Genomic DNA, 18,596 nt, shown 5'->3' with positions numbered 1-18,596 from the left:
TTATTAATTATCTATATACTATAAAATTCAAAATAAAACAATTCTCAATATTTAATATAAATATAAAAGTTCTAAAATTATAAAACAAAATATTTTATATTTGATAAATTGTATCAAAAGTGATTATAAGAATTTGGTGAAAATTATAAAAATGGGGTTGAATTTCACTTTTGGTGAAACTTAAGGGGCTTGATTGTTTCAAATAAACTTATGGGACCTAATTTCACAATTAAACAAAATTAAGGGCCTAATTACCACTTTCGCTCAAAACCAACTCATAACATCCTTGCGGATGAGAACATAACAGAAAACCGATTTTCAAAGACGAAAAGAAAATCGGTAACTCGAAAGGAAAAAATGGCAAGAAAACCGCGACTATCAAACAGAAAGTCAAGGCCTTAAACCAAAAGAAAAAGAATCACAGACTGAACCAAACACACTATTTCTCCAGTCTCCACCCTGATCTGAGTGATCTCCATTCTTGTGTCTGTAATTATTCAGGATCTTCTTCTCTAGCCTCGCGACTACATTGTTCATCTGCTCAAGGACGACGAAAATGAGTCGATAATTCATTCAATTCCACGAAATTAGGGTTGAATATATAAGAACAATGCGAGCCGATTATTGAGAGACTTTCTGCTATCAATCTCGGGTAATTTCATGCTCAATCATTTTCAATTTATCGAAAATTTATAGCTTTTCTGTTTGATTGCATCGATGTTTTGATTGAAATCAATCAGTCGGATAGTGTTTGGTTGATTGAAATGAGGTCAATCACCCATTTTATTGAATTGAATTGAATTGAATGGTACTAATGATTGATTATACAGCTTAATTAGTAATTGCTTTTATTAATGTTATAGTGCGACAGTTGATGTGCTTCCCTTCTGTTTCTCTTTGTATGTTGTTGGTTCAGCGAGCTGGTGTGGTGTTGGTGTTGGTGTTGGCAGTTTAGGGATGGGATGGGGGTGGGCGGTTGTGGAAGGAGGGGAGGTGGTCGTGTCGCTTTCGCTACTCGGTTGGGCAGGACTCTGGTTCCTTAACCGCAGACTCTACAAAGAGTACGAGGAAAAGCGCCTCCTCGTCCAGCTCATTTTTTGCGTCGTTTTCGCTTTCTCCTGTAATCTCCTCCAGCTTGTTCTCTTCGAAATCATCCCTCTTCTCTCCAAACAGTCTGTTTCCTTTTCCCTCTACCCTTTCCCCTCTTACGGATTTTGTTGCTTGCCTTTTTATTTATTTATTTATATTCAATCTCCAGGACTCGATGGCTCAACTGGAAGCTTGATTTGTTTTGCCTCATCTTATTGCTGGTCTTCATGCTTCCTTATTATCATTGTTATTTGATGTTTTGTAACAATGGTGTACGAAAGGAGCGTGCAGCTCTCGGCGCTTTCTTTTTCTTGTTGGCTTTTCTCTATGCTTTCTGGCGTATGGGAATCCATTTTCCCATGCCTTCACCTGACAAAGGTTTTCCCTAACATCACCCCTCCCCTCTCTCTTTTTTCTCTCTCACTCCATTTTATTCTTATTTCCAGTTGTTGTTTTCGTCAGGTTTTTTCACCATGGCTCAGTTAGTTAGCAGAATTGGTGTCATTGGTGTCACTGTCATGGCTGTTTTATCTGGATTTGGGGCTATCAATCTACCCTACAGCTATTTATCGCTTTTTATAAGGTATTATCCTCTTCACAATCTTCGTCATTCGTTTATGTTACCCCAAGCTGGTATTGCTGACGGGATGCCACTTTTCATTTATGTTTTTTTGTTGCTTTTGCAGGGAGATTGAGGAATCTGAAATTAAAGCCTTGGAGAGACAATTGATGCAATCAATTGAGACGTGCATCACAAAGAAGAAAAAAATTGTACTTTCTCAAATGGAAATGGAAAGGATCCAAGTATCCGAAGAGGTTTGTCTCTACACTTCCCATCATCTCTTATGTATCATTATCGGATGTTAATTCATCAAGCATTGCATGTTGACTATCTATTTTGTTCTCATTCAAATCAATTTTCCCTTTTTTAAAGTTAAACCAAACGTGACCCCTATAAAGTTTTAGGGGACTGCATGAGCACTGAGAACTATGAGAAGTACAAAGAGGCTAGAATGCAACTAAAAAGGAAGTGCATAATGCAAGGGCGGTTACAACATCATCTCTTATAATAATTTTTTTCTTCATTGTTGTAGAAAGTGAATGCTAAATCTTTCTTGAAGAGGTTTGTTGGAACAGTTGTTAGATCAGTACAAGAAGACCAAAGGGAACAGGGTATGTGGTTCTTTTGCTTTTGCTAGCTTGAGCTTATATTGTCTCGTTCAGTTTTTGTTACTGACCAATTTATGAGCTGTTGCTGATCAATACCATAAGATTTTTTTTCTCTCTTTGATATAGCAACTTCTAAGTTGTCCTCTATTTTTTGCTGATTTGAAACATCCCATATGAGGTCTCATTACCGTGTTCTTTGTTATATAAATATTAATATATTGTTAGCTACACTAGTTTTTTTTTTTCCTATTGGAATGAAATAGTAGAAAAGGGTATACTTTTCGGTTGTGCTGCTGAGGGGTATCATATTGTTTATCAATGATGAAGCAGAATATTCGCTCTTAAAGTTAAAACCATATGCTTGTGTTTTTCATGAAATATAGTTAGTCGCCTCAGTTTTGCTAAAGGTTCATTTGAATAGCACGTTCAACCCTTCATTGGCCCGCTTGCAGTTTTAGTCTTTTGGAGGTACTGGGGTATGCAACTAATTGTAAATGATCATGATTAGCGGTGGCAATGTGGCATAAAGTATAAGCCAATATCTGTGGAAAGCTATTGGCGTAGGTATGTAGCAACTGGTAATAAGTCTTCTTAGTAATAGACAAAGATAGTTTTCTTATTTAAGTAAGTTTAGAGATTCCAAGTTTGGTAGAGATCCTTTCAAGGTTCCTTGAACTCCTGAAACTAAGTTTAGAGATTCAAGTTCGGTAGAGATCTTTTTAAGTTTCCTTGAACTCCTGAAACCAAGGGAACAACCATATAGGCTATATATATATAGCTACCTTGGATTGAGGTTTCTGCAAAGGCAGAACCATTTCTTACAGTTACTTCTTTGTGTCTGCGACCCCATTGTGCTACTTCTTTTATTTTTTAACATTATTATGAAAAAAGTATCCTAATATGGAGGGGCACTATTTTATTTGTGTAGAGGTGAACCTGAGAATAAAGTTCTTTAAATTGATACGATTCTAGGATTGGCTGTTCATATCTGTTATTAGATTAGTATTTTGCTGATTTGTGACCAATTCTCTTTGCAGACATTAAAAACCTGGAAGCTGAAGTACAAGCTCTAGAGGAGCTCTCAAAGCAGTTGTTTTTGGAAATTTTTGAACTTCGCCAAGCTAAGGTCAGCTTTTGCATGTCATGAATGTGCTTACTTTATTTGTCATTGTTGGTGAGTAATTGTCTAGTATACGACTGGTGAGGTTGGGGTGGTTTATAGATTTGTCTGCTTTCTTCTAACCTTTAGCTAAATTCTACGTCTCACTGGTCAATGTGCAGGAATGGTTCTTATTTTACACAGCTTTTTAATTATCTAGGTAAAGATAGGCCTTGGAGTTAGACAATCATTGGCACTATCTCATTTTTTGTGGATTGTAATAAGCTTTACAAGTCTGAAAAATTGTCATTTTATTTAGCAACTTACATCAGAGACATCTTTCATGCACTTCTTTTTTTCTTGTCATGATACTGAATTTTATCTGGTACCTAAAAGCTTTGGATCAGGTCATTGGGTCATGCCTACCCTCATCTCCATCTCCCACTTAGTTTCTTTAGTTATTTAATTCAAAACTAGCGTGATTTATTTTTTTGCATAAAATCTTTAGACCATCTTGTGGCCGTAATGTTGTTTTGCTGTTGATGAAGTGTGGCTTCTAGCTTCTTTGGCTCTCCTCATTGTTAATGCTTGTTGGGACTTAATGCGAATTGGGACTATGGGAGGGAGGTCTGATATTCTTAATTAGCTACTGAAATGTTTCTGGGCTGTGTCAACTATTTGTCAACTACACTTACTTTCTAACCTTTCTGTTTCTTCTTTAGGAAGCTGCCACTTTTTCCCGGACTTGGAAGGGCCACATGCAGAATCTATTGGGCTATGCATGTTCTATATATTGTGTGTATAAAATGATCAAGGTATTCTTTGTTTATTTATTTAATTATCACGAGTATAAGGTCTATAATACGTTGTGCTCCTTGCCCCTCTAATTCTATGGAAATGTTCTATTTTCCTTGTTGCACACTCTTTTGGACTACCCCATTTCCAATTTTGGAAATTTTTTAGTTGTCAAATGTCATTATTACCCTTGTAATTTCAGACTTGGATGGTGATGTGGTCATATCAACAGCAAACTTACCTCAGTGCCTCAATGGCTTGCTTAATTTAGAAGAATCACATATTAGTCGACGCAATGCTTGCTCTTAGGTACCAAAGAAACTTTTTGGTTACAAAGGCCACAACAACATTAATCCATAACCAACCCAAACCACCAATGGCAACCCACCCGTGGGACACCACTTTTAACCATGGCAGACATATCCTAGCCCTAGCCATCCAGCCTACTTTCTCTCCTTTCCAAACCTTGGGAGACACAATAAATCCATCTAACCATGGATGACCGAATGTTTGCTTGCTTATAATTATTTTAATAGGATATTTCTACAGTTATCTTGCTGTTTTCTTTTAGTCCTCTGGCTTTGTTAATTTAGAAGAATAACATATTGGATTGATCTTTTCCTTGCGCAGTCTTTGCAGAGTGTTGTCTTCAAGGAGGTAAATTTCTTCTGTGTAGCGGAACTATTTTGAAACATGTGTAGCTTGCGGCCAAAGCTGTTCTTGCTGGAATGCTGGTAGCATGTAAAGCGGTGAGCTGACATACAATATTGCTCTACTGTTTTCTTTCAGGCCGGCTCAGTCGACCCAGTCACCATGTCAATTAGCATATTCTTACAGTACTTTGACATAGGAATCAATGCTGCTATGTTATCTCAGGTGATTTTTACGAACCCTTTGAATGTTTCTACATCTTCCAAAGCAGTTATTTAGTACTGTGGTATTGCTCGTTAGTAGCGTAGTCAACTTAATTTGTTTATCGATAATTCTTTCCTTGTTAGTGTTGAATTCTACTTTCAGCTTTTTCTACTTTGGAATATGATAGAATAAAGCACGATGATTCACTAACTATATGCGGTTTTAAAATGTGAAGTAGTTGCTGGTCAATTCAATTTTCATTATTGGTCATTTGGAAACAGTGCCGACCCAAAATCATTTTGGTATTAAGGCTTTGATGTTGTTGTTGTCATTTGGAAACAATATATCTAATTCTCTATGCTTTGAACAAAGAAATGGCTACCTACATGTGAATATCTTACCCCATCATAGACAAGAGCACCGTGGTTGTTGGTAGCCATATGTCACACCAAATGTTGGATGGACTTCCATATTTTCTTCATTCCATAAAACCCAAAACATTATACTATGGCACGATGCACAAATAAGAACCCACATGATACTTCGCGCCTCTTGTTTTCTTTTTGACATGTAGTTTTGGTTAGTGGGTGCAAGCATTATGTAGTTGTCAAAACTCTAGAGGAACAACAAAATAGATTGAAATGATATAAGTGCATTGTACAATAGGAGCTTTCCAAGGAGTTCATCAAAGTGCATTCCAAGATGGCCCCGGTTATTGGAGAGCAAGTATTTTTTTTTGGTGCAATGGAGAGCAAGTATTGGAGAGCAAGTTTTTTTTACCTATAATAAGGTGATCTCTTCTGTTTTTCACATGCTCTCCAAAGAATGGAATGGAAGGAAGCTCTCTAGGAGCGCTGATGGGGAAGAGCAAAGGAGATCTTGCTCTCTATTTAAAGTGGCCCATAACAAGTGAAAATGCAACATAATAATTTTTTTTTCAATTATATTTTATGTAAATATAAAAAAAAAAGTGGGACATAAATTTGAGATGGAGAGCATGTAGAAGAGTAGGTGTAAAAGTTGGCTTTGCTTTCCAATGAGAGTGTAAATTAAGAGCAAAATAGGAGCTCTCCAAGTCTTATTAGTATACGTGCTGTAAATTTTGTGTTTTGTTATAACTTGGGGAAAATAGAAATTTAAACTAAAGTTAAACAAAAACATTACGGAGTATAACATTTATGAATTGCATCAAAAATGGGTACGCGCAGTTTGATATCTATCAAATAGATAAAAGATGTGCTATTGCTGTCTATTAAAACCTTTCATCACATAACCATTCATTAGGGACACATAATCTTAGCACGTGTCACACTCTCTTGTCCTTCAACAGCAAGAGAGAAGGTTGCGCTCATGATGTACTACACCCGCTTAAAAGTTAACTTCCTTGGTGTTCCTTCTATATAAAACTCACGAAATAGAATTATCCACTAATATGAAAAACAACAGGCTGTGTGGGCAACACACCTTATTGTATGTGAAATCTTGGGTCAACACTTGTAGATTACTAACACCAAACATGCACTTGTTAGAACACAAGACAGGTCACTCTGTCAATTGAAAGTATGGATTAGAAGACTTAAAGCAATTAACTAGGATCCTGCCATTTACTCCAACACTTCACTTAGCTGCCGTGTCGTGTGTTACTATGACTTAAGCAATTAACCATGATATGAAAGCAACACCGTGTCTGACACGCCATGATCAGACACGGCGCTGGTGCTGTGTCAATTAAGAGTAAAACAACAAGATAAAAACGATAAAAAGATGTAATAAGAAACACTTAAAAGAGGAATAAATATGAAGGACATGGAGGAGGCAATTGTCCGGTTTTTAGAGAGAGGTTAAATTTTCTTCTTTTTTTTCGCTTTCTGTGCATGGACCATGAGTAGTTTGAAATTTTGAAATTTACAAAATGTGACGTACATGGTATGTGTCAATTTTTAAAACAGTATGGTAGACACTTGACACTGTATCTCAACTGCCACCGTGCCAGCGAGTCTGAGTAACATAGGGGTCTGAGGGATCCATACAAGGCTAGTGGCAAGAAATTATGATTGAGCTGGTAAGCGCAACACAAATTAGTATAAAATAACTAATAAGTAACAACCATTTCAACTTTTAACATATAGAATGATTCCTCTAGTCATTACCTATATTATTACTAACAAGTGAAAGGCAGCATACATAGGTTAATACCCTAAACAAGCTCCCACATGAAGTAATTGGTTGTTTGGTTCGGATTCTTTATTTTGACCCTATTTTTGTATTTTTTATTCTTCAGTATATATCCCTACTATTCATTGGACTGCTGATCGTGATATCAGTTCGAGGATTCTTGTCAAACCTAATGAAGGTAACACCATAGTTTTGGTTCTCTACTATCATAATTGTGTTCCCAACACACACAGTGTAATGACTTGGGCACATGGCAAAGTTGGTAATATCATATGGTCAACGCTTCAGGCCGTATAGAAGTTACTAAGGCCTATGTGGCTACCATATGTGGGAATTTTCTGCCATGTGTCTCTGTTTACTTTGTTCTTCACCAATGTAGGTACAGCCTTACAGTGGACATTTATGGTTGTCTCAGACTTTTTTACCTTCACTTCTTTTTTGCAGTTCTTCTTTGCAGTTTCAAGAGTAGGGAGTGGATCTTCTAGTAATGTTGTGTTGTTTCTGTCTGAAATAATGGGGATGTATTTTGTCTCGTCTATTCTCTTGATAAGGAAAAGTTTAGCGACCGAATACAGGTATTTTTTAATGGCTTTCCCGATTAGTTTTGCTGTGCTCTAGTCATAGACCAAGCTCATTTGCTTGCCAATTATTTCAGATTAGTGATGTTTTTGTTTGTAGGATAATTTTTAGCCATAGCTTCTATTACACTCGAATAAAAAAGATGTGGCAGTTTCCTTGTCTCACAAATATGTGGAGTGTGAAGCATGTTGAGGAAAAGTTTGTGTAGGAAGGCTAGTGCTGCGTGTTGCCTATTGAATTGGCAACTTATATCTCATCATTTTGTTTTGACAAAGCAGAAACAGTTTTGTTTAGTGTTCTAGCCATAACCAAGTTCATGTGTTCTCCCATGTTTTTTCGAACATGATGTGCTTGGTTGTAGTATATTTTTTTAGCAACAGTACCCAACAAACGGCAAGATTTGACTGTTTTTTAGCCATACAAAGTCAGAGTGTGAAATGTGTCTTATGAAATAGCTCTTGACTGGGACTGGACACACACTAGTGGATGTTCGCCAGTCAAGCATTTTGGTTTAGTGTCATCTTCTTCACCTGGCTTAGTGGCTTATTAATCCACAACCATCTGAAACCAGAATCGTCAGCCAGGGGCAATGGGCCAGTCAAACTCTTACGCCTTATAGTGGTACTATCCATTAAAATCATTGACTGTGAGGTCAATATTGGTGGCAGAAGTAATGGCATGCGCGGAAGGTGGATAAATTTATAACTATAGTACTCCATAGTATACTTTGTTTAGACGTTGCTGCCCTTCCAATGAAGAGTCAACATTTATTTTTGGGGAATTCCGATTTTGATTCCTTTGATCTTTTGGCTAATTCCACTTTGGTGTCTGGAAATTTGAAATTTCACTTTGGTTATTTGAAGTTTGACCAATTTGCTTTGGTTAGGGTTTGAACTAGGGATGGCAATGGGTAGGGTCTGGGTAGGGTCCGCCTAGACCCGGACCCGACCCGAGATTTTTCCTTTGGACCCGTACCCGACCCAGACCCGCAAGGGTCTAAAATTTGAGGACCTGTACCCGGACCCTATGGGTAAGGGTAGGGTCTAGGTCTACCCGCGGGTCCGAGTTTTAACCACTTTAGTAACAAGATTAACAGCTATGGGGTCTATAATATTAAAAAAAATCCATACTACTTTAACATTATGAGTTTATTAATCTACCGTTAATGATGGTTGTCGGTCGCCGGCTATTAGAGAGGTGGTTGTCAGTCGCGTATCAGTGTTGTGGTGGTGGTTTTCTTGTGTCAGTGGTGGAGTGGTGGTATTGTGAGAAGAGTTTAGTTGGGTTTTATCACTTTATGGGATGAGGGAAGAGAAAGAGACTTTAGTTGGGTTTCTACAGTCTACCAGTATGAATTCAGAAAAGTTGTAATTTTGATTTTCTTTTTCTTTAATAAAGGGTCTAAGGGTCGGGTATGGGTCTCATAACTTAGACCCGGACCCGGACCCGAAATATTTTCTTAAGACCCATACCCGACCCATACCCATTGGGTATGAAAAAATGAGACCCATACCCGACCCGTTAGGGTCCGACCCTCAGGGTCTGGGTCGGGTCCCCGACCCACTGCCATCCCTAGTTTGAACCATTTCCATTGTGTATCTTAATTTGTCTTTTTTTTAATGAGGATCTTGTTATAGAGGTTCCTTCCGTAAATTTTCACAAGGTTTAAGGGGGATCCTTTTGGTGGGGTAGTATTGGTAAAACATGAGAGATAAATTGGGTTTCAATATGAGTGCATTAGGAGGACAATGTTGACATTTTTTTTGCCAGTTTAGGTATGGGTAGATTATATTGGGCTCACTAAACTGACTGCTCTTCTTTCTTTTGTGAAGTAGCGGTCCTTCGATACGGTTCTCGACGCAATTTTCATCTTGGGTCATTCAGAAATAGCCTCTTTGTGTTGCTAACACAAGGGTAAGGCTGCGTACATCCGACCCCCCTTACCCCGCAATTTGCGGGAGCCATTGAGGCACCGGGGTAATTGTTGTTGTTGTTGTCGTCGTCGTTGTTGTTGGAGTGCTTATATATAATTTACTCTAAATTTCATGGTGTCAATTTTTTTTTTCCTTTTGATTCTTCTTTCCTCGAGTGTCAGTCTTCCATGGATCTATTCCCTCTTCTTTCACACCCCAACTCCTAGCCACTAAAAAAATGTGGAGATAAGAAAAAAAAACGTTGATAGAAATGACACTGATGACCAATACTCCGGAAGTGTGTCAGAGGAAAAAAGAGTGAGAACCTAATGAAAAGTTCTATGTTACTCTAATACTCTATGTGATTTGCTGTCTCGTGCTTTCAACCTACCCAATCAATATTTTCGTGTTGTGTAAACATTTACATTCATCATATTGCAGGATGATAATTACTGATGTTCTGGGTGGAGACATACAGTTTGACTTCTACCATCGCTGGTTTGATGCAATATTCGTTGCTAGTGCCTTCCTTTCTCTCCTCTTGCTATCTGCACACTATACTTCTCGACAAGCAGACAAACATCCAATTGATTAGTTCTTGAGAACTCGTCTTGTGTTTTATTATCAATAGGTTTGACCTTGTATCCGATGTTAGTGAATCTCCACAAGTCTTGAACAACAGATGTGCTTGTTCGTAGGTGTTTGTTTAAAGTTTCAGATGACTGCTAAGCAAAGCGGTCAACTAATCATTGTAAGAATTGATAGATGACCAAAAACCTTGAAATTATGATGGCATTTTTCGTTGTATATAATTCCATTAACTTTGGTCATGTTAAAATTTGAAGCTTGTGATATGTTTGCAAACAACAATGATCTATTATCCTCTCATGGAGTGGATAATAGGATCATGGGACTTGTAACAACGATTTGCTCATGGATGAATCTCGATTAGTCGATTGTCCCAGTTAGCGCTCGATCTGAGCTCCAGCTCGAATGGGCTCAGAAGTTCGAGCTTGAGTTCGGCTTGAGGCGCGTTGTGCTCAAAAAATTAAAGCTCGCAAAAAGCTTGAGCTCGGTTTGCCCTTAGGTTCTTTTCATTAACTCGCTTTTAAAATGCCTAAAACTAATATTCTTTAGAAAAACAAATGTAATTTGAAAATATTAGAATATCATAGTTATAATGTAATTTTAAATACCAAAATAAATAATAAAACAGGGATAATTTAAAATATTATAATTATATTATACTCCCTCCATACCATACCAATGGTAATATGGTAAAAAATGGGATTTTTAAGAAAAGAGGGTAAAATAAGGGGTAAAGAGGGAAAAAATATGTGGAATATGTAATTGTGGATTTAATTGCGAGTTTGTAGGTGGAGTATGTAATGACATTTTGTATAAATATCAAATTGGTATAAGGATAATTTGGTCAAGGAGTGATTGATGTTTTTCTGATTTGTTTTTACCTCCAATTTACTCCTTGACCAGCCTTACTTTACACACTAATTTACCCCACATAAGGCCACCTATCACCACCGTATTAATAATCCCGGAAAGCTTGTACTCCCACCTTTCCAAAGAGTCTAAGAACACCTCAAACCGACTTCGTTTGCTATCTCAAACATCGACTGAAAGTCACCCATTGCAAGTGTTCCAAACTCTAGCTAAAATGTCGTGTTTAACAAATTTTTTTTTTATTAAAGGTTGTGTTTCACAAACTTTTTTTTAAAGGTAGTGTTTGAAAAAAAAAGTCTTTTAAAGATTATGTTTGACAAAAAAATCTTAATTAAATATTAATATAATACTTATTTGATTTATGGAAATATCTTACCGTGAGATGGCACTGATGTAAAAATGTAAAGTAGCAGAAAATATCTTGATTAAGAAAATCGAAAACCACAAGTAAATAGCCATGTGTATAAAGACCTACTAAATATGGTATACTTCCGGAAGCTTCCCAAGAGATAATCTTGGGAAGATATTTTGATAAAGCATCCCAATTCCCTCCAAATACATACATACGCCACCGCCATTCTTGTTATCTCTAGATTTTTCCGCGTCTTTCTTTATAAACCTCACTCAACCTTCCCATTTTCCCCTGTTTCATTAATCCAACACTATTATTATAACTCTGCCTTCAATTTTACAACCCGTGTTTTATCACATTATTATTATTATTATTATTATTATTATTGCATGCTTGAATCAATGGAAGTTAATAAGCTCGCATCTTCTGAATCATACTATCGTGTGCTTAATGTAATGCCTCATTCTTCCCAAAACGATATTCGTCGCGCTTTTCGCAAGCTCGCTATGGTATGTTTTACGGTGAAGAAATCCAAAGTTACACATGTAAGGGTTGTCTCTCGTTGATAAAAGAGGAGAAAAATTAGACGTACTAGTAAAGCAGTAATTTAATTAAATTAATTTTGAAAAAAATCCAAAACACCAAATAGAGAAGTCAATTTTATTAATTAAAAAGATAGATAGAATTGTTGGAGTGGTTCTGTTTTAACTCTCAAAGTTTGTGTATTTTGGTGCAGCAATGGCATCCGGATAAATGGGCAAATAGTCCAGCTTTTCTTGGGGAGGCGAAGCGAAAGTTCCAGAAGATTCAGGAGGCATATTCTGGTAATTACCAATGTTTGCTTGATATGAGATTATTAATTACACTGTATACTTGTTCTGTTCCAATCATGTGTTTGCCCTTAATTAAAATATCCGAAGGTAAACAAATGAGTGAGACGGAAAGGATAATATCAAAAGCTAAAAAAAGGTACTTACTGATCTGAATGTTTGTTTTTGACATAATAACAGTGTTGTCGGATCCAAGGAAGAAGATGTTGTATGATGCAGGAATGTACGATCCCACTGAGGAACATGACGAGGTTTGTTTCAAATCTTTTATTTATTATTATGTTTGTAACAGATTGAAAAGTAAGTAATACTGAGAGAAGACTATTGTTGATGGATGCAGGGTTTGTGCGATTTCATGCAAGAAATGTGGTCGCTCATGTCACAAGTTAAACAAGAGGTTTGTATTTCTTCAATTCTGCCTTGTGTAGAGTTATTCGTGTGGTTTTAGTTGGGGAATTACTTGGCAATCCGTTTCTGCAGTGCTGAAGTTTTGCTAATTAACCCCCTCTCATACAGTTTATGATGCAAATTGCCAATTATGTTGGTCAATTCTGTAGAGTTGTCGATTGTAGTTTCTGTGACGAGTTATGTTGTCATGTTGGAGGAAGTCGGCGAAAACCTATGGAAGATCTTTGTGGTTAAGACTAGATTGTAGAACTGTGGGCAAGCAAGAGAAAGTTTAAATTTCAATCACTTGAGAGATCTTATTTAATCAAATTGTCAATTGTCGGAGTATGCTGTGAGTGTATATATGTTATACGTAGTATATTTTGAGTAAAACATGTAGTAAAACAAGGGAGTCAAATCTTAAAAGATGTATGAATTCATAGCGTGTCGTACTAGGTTACGAGAATGATTTGTGACATGATTAGAGATGGCAATCGGGTCAATCATGTCGGGTTTGGATCGGGTCACGTCAGGTCGGGTTATATCGGGTTCGGGTCATATCGGATCAGCATACCCGAGGGGTCGGGTCGTTATCGGGTCGAATGATGTATCGTGTCCGGTAACTTAATCGCATTACTATAATTTTTTACCATTAAATTTATGTTTTAACCTATTATTTGATTTAATTAATTCATTACTAAGTCAAACATATCAATTTAAACACAAAATCACTTATATTTTGATCAAAATTAAGCTTATTAATTATCGGTCATCAATTTAATCGTGTCAGGTCAATATCGGGTCGAGTCTGGGTTGGGTTCGGATCACTGATAATCGGGTCATGTCTCGGGTCGTGTCAAGTCGGTTTCGGGTCACAATATTTTCGGGCTCGGATCGGATCGGGTTTGCTCGGGTCGGGTCAGACTTACCAGCTCTAGACATGATGCACCTATTAATTCATCCCATCCACCATCTCTTATTGCAAATGTTACACTTGGAATTTTTTATAACATGTTTAGTGTGTCTTCTAGGTCAGTAACTATAATTCCTGTTATGCTAATTTTGTATGATCTGTGGCTCCTATAGGAGGTTGCTTGCAGCATGGAGGATCTTCAAGGTATGTTGGCCGAGTTGGTTCAAGGATTTGATGCTCCCCAATGGTCTCCTGCCCCGTCTTTAAATACCAATTGGGGTTGTTCTGCAAATTTGCAGCAAGGACCTGGGACACATGAAAAAGCCGCGGATAGACATGGCTCATCCTTTGGGGTGTTTTGCTGTAGATAAAATGTTTATGCGGAAGCTAGTGAAGCATCCATCAACTAGGCTTCAATTCGATTGACACTACATATCATGTTTATTACCGACCTCAAACGTCGGGCACTGATGAGAGCGGAAGCTCCTGTGCATCCAGGAAATGAATGTAGACGGAATCTGAAATGTGCAGCAGTGCAGGAGAGTTCTTAATCAAATAAAGGTCGTCATTGCGTTAAATATTGTGTATTTTTTGTAGTTGTATACTTGTATGTAAATAGGCTTTATTTTGTGATGATGTGCATCTAATAGAAGGCCTGCTGAGGGTTCTCATCTTTGGTGTAATTTTGATAAGGATCATGGTGTGTATATACATGTCCATGGTACTCCGACATGACTGAGATTGAGAAATGTAGGCCATTTTAGGCAAGTTATTCCAACATGTTTATGTATGAATAAGTTATGGGGATGAGGTTTGATTGTCTCAATATCAACTGTTTTGAGTTTAAAAGGCCGTTTTTACGAAGTAGGGCTCGTTCGGTTGCCCTTGTAAATCACGGGAATTGGAAAATCCAATGAATTACAAAACAAAGAGACTTGTTTGGTTGTCCATTTTTTTTGGCAAAGTATAAGAATTCAATATTTCAAGGAGTTTCCAACTCCTCTACATGGAGGAGTTGGATCACCTAGGTCTCCCTAGGTAATTAGAAACTACGATGGAGTTGAATTCCTATATAGGCAACCAAACGGATTAGTTAAAATCCCATAAATTTGATAATCCGGTGAAATTGTATTTCAATGGGCAATCGAACGATGCCTTAAAATAGTTAGTCCTTTTATTTCACTTTTATTCTTCTTTTTTCTCCAAAATTTATTTTAAATTAATTGTTCCTTCTAAATTTGATATTCCTAAAATTGGTGAACTATCACTATTCCCCCTGCTCTTAACTACCACTTACTTTATCAAAATGACATTATCTCTATTCTTCTTGATAAAAGAAGTAGAGTAGTAATTTATCTTCCGAAAACGTAAAATAGGACAATAAAGTGGAATAAAGAGAGTATTTTACTGTATTTAGTAAGATGTGTTAAAAGCGAGTCCATTTTTGAAATAATGGTCAAAAATAAAATATTTGTCGTTTTGGGTCGGTTTTGAAAATATTTGTCAAAATGGTGTCCACGTAGGCTCGGGATTTCTAGACCTGAAACACGCCACTGCTAATGGCGTGTTTTGTGAAGGAAACACGCCACTAGTAATGGCGTGTCTTTACAACAATTTTTTTCCTCAACTGACTAAAAAAAAAAAAAAAAAAAAAAAAAAAAAAAAATTACATAAGACACGCCATAGGGGATGGCGTGTTTCCCCTCCGAAACTCGCCATTCCCAATGGCGTGTTTGTTTTAGTCCATTTTTTAAGGAAGTTTCTTTCCCTACTCATTATAAACACGCCATTGGTAGTGGCGTGTTTTAGGTCCAGAAATCCCGAGCCTACGTGGACACCATTTTGACAAATATTTTCAAAACCGACCCAAAACGACAAATATTTAATTTTTGACCATTATTTCAAAAATGGATTCGTTAAAAGCATCGTCCCTAAAAATTTCTCATTATAATTAAATAAGGTTATTTGTTAGGTCTTCTTTGGTAAATCAACGGGTTATAGGAATTATTTCGGGGGTGCCTTATGAAATTAGTCGTTCGCCCCCCAAGTTCAAATCCTGGCTCCGCCACTGTATATCGTATTCATGTACTACGTATAATTGGATATGTGCTATTACAATATATCAACATACTAATAGATTCAAACTAATATGCTATCGAAATATGTTGCGTTTATCGAACATGTGAAATCAATAAATAGATTGATCAAATATGTTCAGTGCACAGGGGTGAAATGCAACGTACATAAACAATAGTCCCATTAAAGAGCGGAAGCAGAAGAATCCTTTTGAAGTATGCAAAATGTTTACTTTTTCCATTTCTTCAGAACCCGATATTTAAATATACACAGAAAATAATAATTTTCACTGATAAAAGAATACAGAACTCTACTATAGTTCTAACTACAATCTATCCTCAAGTTTTTGCACTCATAGCATGTCTTCCAAGAACAAAAAAAATAGCCAGAAGACACCGTCATCAGTTAACATCCGTAGAAACCAGACATTTTTGAATCAGAAGACACTCAGAAACAGTTCGACTTCCTACAATCCTAAATCTGCTAAATCCAGAAAAGCGTGTTCATCAACAGCGAGAGCTTTCCAATCTTCTGGTCTACCAGGATTGAATGAGTCCAGATCATAATCAGTCCCATACTGAAAATCAGCTAACAAATCCAAACAATTGAACATCTTCACATCCTGGTTATTCTCTTGATACGGTAACTTGTTTGAGCTCGACAACTGTAGCTCAGGACTTGGGTTTAAGTTCTCGGGAGTTTCTAGCTGTATGTGGTCGTTTTCAACTTTGGATATGAATCCAGCATAATCCAGGTTTCCTGCGTCTTGTGACCCGGAAACATCACAACCGAATTGGCCTCTATAATCAGTATCAATCACAGGTCCAGCATCAATTGCACCAAGTAACTCATTCACATCGAACATTTCATCAGGAGTATAATTCTGCAAGTAGTCATTAATGTCAATATCACCACTTTCGATTTGACGGGCCTCAGCCTGTGACTTTTTCTCAGACTCGGTATAATTCTGCAAGTAGTCATTTATGTCAATTTCACCACTTCCGATTTCAGGGACCTCAACCTTTGAATTCTTCTCAGAATCAGTAACCACCATAGATTCTCCATCACAAACCTCAGAATGCTCATCACCAGAATCCTTAGAATCCGCTTTCAAAAGAAAAGTGTGGCGTACGTAGTAGGGCAAGTTCAAACGTGCAGATGAACCATACATAGCGCGAGCAGCCTCATCATAAGCCATTGCAGCATCAAGAGCAGTTGGGAAAGTACCTAGCCACAACCGACTCCCTCTTTTAGGCGCTCGAATCTCCGCCACCCATTTACCCCAAGTCCTCTGCCTAACACCCCGGTAGTGACACCTAGAATTATCAGGCCCACCTTTCCCCTTCACACACCCTTTCTTCGATCCCTTAGCTGGCGCCTTTCGAATAGGCTTGTCATCCACATTAACACCGCCGAGTATAGCATTGTTTTCTTTCCATTTAGCAATGGAGGCAGCCGCAGTGTAGGACCCATCACGCCTTCTTCGAGCTTTTGTCTTCCTGGTGCAATCGAATTGTAGAGAAGATGATGTAGAAACCGGGTTACTCATTCCGTTCTCGAAATCGAGATTGCTCGTCATCCTGTATAACACAGAAATTAAGAGAGTGAATAACAGATGCAAAAATCCTAATTCTCCTCCCAAATTAACTATTGTACAGCTAATCAAATTCCCCCAATTTTAAGAAATAATTCCCATAACCATCATGTACCCAGATTACTTTAATTTCATATTCATCCAAATTTCCCCCAAATTTTCAATCAATTACATCCAATTACTATCAGATATAAGAAACCCTAAATTAGAAACACAAAATTATAATCAAGATTCAAACAACGTTACGCAAATTCGTCAATTAATACAAACCCCCAAATCTCAAACCCTAATATTAATTGGATCAAGCAATTTTACCCCAATCTACAATTAATTGAAATCCCAAATCTCAAAACCCTAATAGTGATTGATTAAACCAAAACTACCCCAATATACAACTAATTAAAATCTCAAACCCTAACCCTACAATTAATTCAAGTTATCCAAACCCCCAAATTTCAAAACCCTAAATTACGAATTACAAATTACAAATTAACTGAACCCACAAAATAAAACACTATAATAAACTAATGAACTGGAAAAAATAACGGGAAAGTGAACAAACCTTTCGAAAATCAAATTCGACATACGCGAAACTCCGAAACTTCCAATTGAAACAATATTTTCAACTTAGTGATTAATTAATGGAGTGGTATAGTGTGTAATATGTGTATATCTATTTTTGTGAATTTTAATTTTTTCTTTTTTTTGGGTTAATTTGTTTTGAGAAGAGAACGTGAGGAACAAGGAAATTTTGGCGGGAAGAGTAGAGAGAGCAGTAGTAAAAATAAGAGCAGAGTAACAGAAAAAAAAATGCGGCAACAAAGTGTGAAGGGTATATATAGCGTTGTATGTTGGATTATTTCAGCTCCGTTTTTTGATATTTTTATTGGTTAAGATGACGTGGGGATATGGCCTATGGGTACTAGCAGACCTGTCAAAATCTAACCCAATCCGAAAACCGACCGTAACCCGACCCGTATATAATCCGGTGTTTTCAACCCGAACCCGAAAAATACCCGAACCCGTTTTGACCCGTAAATAACGGGCCAAAACCCGATCCGTAACGGGTTGACCGTTGGGTTAAGGCAATATATCTTCCTTAAAATTGATAATGTCAAATAGGTATTGACTTATAAAATTTTAAGGAAAGATATGTATATATACGGAATGCCACGCCATCACCTTAAACCATATGTCATGTCATCTCAAAGTGTGTGCCACACCGTCACTTTCACCATATTATGTCGATCCGTATTCTACGTCAGCACTGTCATGTCATCATTTCAGGCGATATGCCACGTCATCACCTTG

General features: G+C 37.2%; 3 protein-coding genes across 6 annotated transcripts; 2 read left to right on the top strand and 1 right to left on the bottom strand.

Moving 5' to 3' along the window:
- The first annotated feature begins 426 nt into the window (after positions 1-426).
- LOC141612322 (GPCR-type G protein 1-like) lies at positions 427-10,515 on the top strand. 4 transcript variants are annotated; one of them, XM_074431065.1, is made up of 13 exons: positions 427-652; positions 864-1,172; positions 1,259-1,467; positions 1,552-1,672; positions 1,776-1,905; positions 2,184-2,262; positions 3,297-3,385; positions 4,081-4,173; positions 4,784-4,810; positions 4,943-5,029; positions 7,290-7,361; positions 7,628-7,758; positions 10,117-10,515. In XM_074431065.1, the coding sequence occupies exons 2-13, from the start codon at positions 958-960 to the stop codon at positions 10,268-10,270; spliced, it is 1,407 nt and encodes a 468-aa protein (XP_074287166.1). In that variant the 5' UTR covers positions 427-652; positions 864-957; the 3' UTR covers positions 10,271-10,515. The 4 variants fall into 4 exon arrangements, 3 of the variants coding, with proteins under 3 accessions (XP_074287166.1, XP_074287165.1, XP_074287167.1); XR_012529072.1 differs by having other exon boundaries at positions 428-652; positions 917-1,172; positions 7,628-8,649; positions 9,339-10,515; XM_074431064.1 differs by having other exon boundaries at positions 428-652; positions 917-1,172.
- Positions 10,516-11,662: 1,147 nt separating this feature from the next.
- Positions 11,663-14,393, top strand: LOC141615316 (uncharacterized). The gene is made up of 5 exons (XM_074433722.1): positions 11,663-11,994; positions 12,222-12,309; positions 12,496-12,566; positions 12,656-12,712; positions 13,789-14,393. The coding sequence occupies exons 1-5, from the start codon at positions 11,875-11,877 to the stop codon at positions 13,984-13,986; spliced, it is 534 nt and encodes a 177-aa protein (XP_074289823.1). The 5' UTR covers positions 11,663-11,874; the 3' UTR covers positions 13,987-14,393.
- Positions 14,394-15,936: 1,543 nt separating this feature from the next.
- Positions 15,937-18,063, bottom strand: LOC141612323 (uncharacterized). The gene is made up of 2 exons (XM_074431067.1): positions 17,848-18,063; positions 15,937-17,271 (listed from the first exon to the last, which is right to left on the bottom strand). Exons 1-2 carry the CDS (start codon positions 17,868-17,870, stop codon positions 16,158-16,160), a joined length of 1,137 nt encoding a protein of 378 aa, XP_074287168.1. The 5' UTR covers positions 17,871-18,063; the 3' UTR covers positions 15,937-16,157.
- Positions 18,064-18,596: the final 533 nt, after the last annotated feature.

Source organism: Silene latifolia, chromosome 11 (genome assembly GCF_048544455.1).
Source record: "Silene latifolia isolate original U9 population chromosome 11, ASM4854445v1, whole genome shotgun sequence".
Classification (NCBI taxonomy): domain Eukaryota; kingdom Viridiplantae; phylum Streptophyta; class Magnoliopsida; order Caryophyllales; family Caryophyllaceae; genus Silene; species Silene latifolia.
This window is presented reverse-complemented; position numbering and strand designations above follow the sequence as displayed.

Coding starts and splice junctions, on each gene's coding strand:
- LOC141612322 (XM_074431065.1), top strand. CDS start 958: ATGGGATGGGGGTGGGCGGTTGTGGAAGGAGGGGAGGTGGTCGTGTCG. Junction 3,386..4,080: donor TTGAACTTCGCCAAGCTAAG/GTCAGCTTTTGC, acceptor TTTCTTCTTTAG/GAAGCTGCCACTTTTTCCCG. Junction 4,811..4,942: donor AGAGTGTTGTCTTCAAGGAG/GTAAATTTCTTC, acceptor GTTTTCTTTCAG/GCCGGCTCAGTCGACCCAGT.
- LOC141615316 (XM_074433722.1), top strand. CDS start 11,875: ATGCTTGAATCAATGGAAGTTAATAAGCTCGCATCTTCTGAATCATAC. Junction 12,567..12,655: donor CCACTGAGGAACATGACGAG/GTTTGTTTCAAA, acceptor TGATGGATGCAG/GGTTTGTGCGATTTCATGCA. Junction 12,713..13,788: donor TGTCACAAGTTAAACAAGAG/GTTTGTATTTCT, acceptor TGGCTCCTATAG/GAGGTTGCTTGCAGCATGGA.
- LOC141612323 (XM_074431067.1), bottom strand. CDS start 17,870: ATGTCGAATTTGATTTTCGAAAG. Junction 17,272..17,847: donor TCGAATTTGATTTTCGAAAG/GTTTGTTCACTT, acceptor TGTGTTATACAG/GATGACGAGCAATCTCGATT.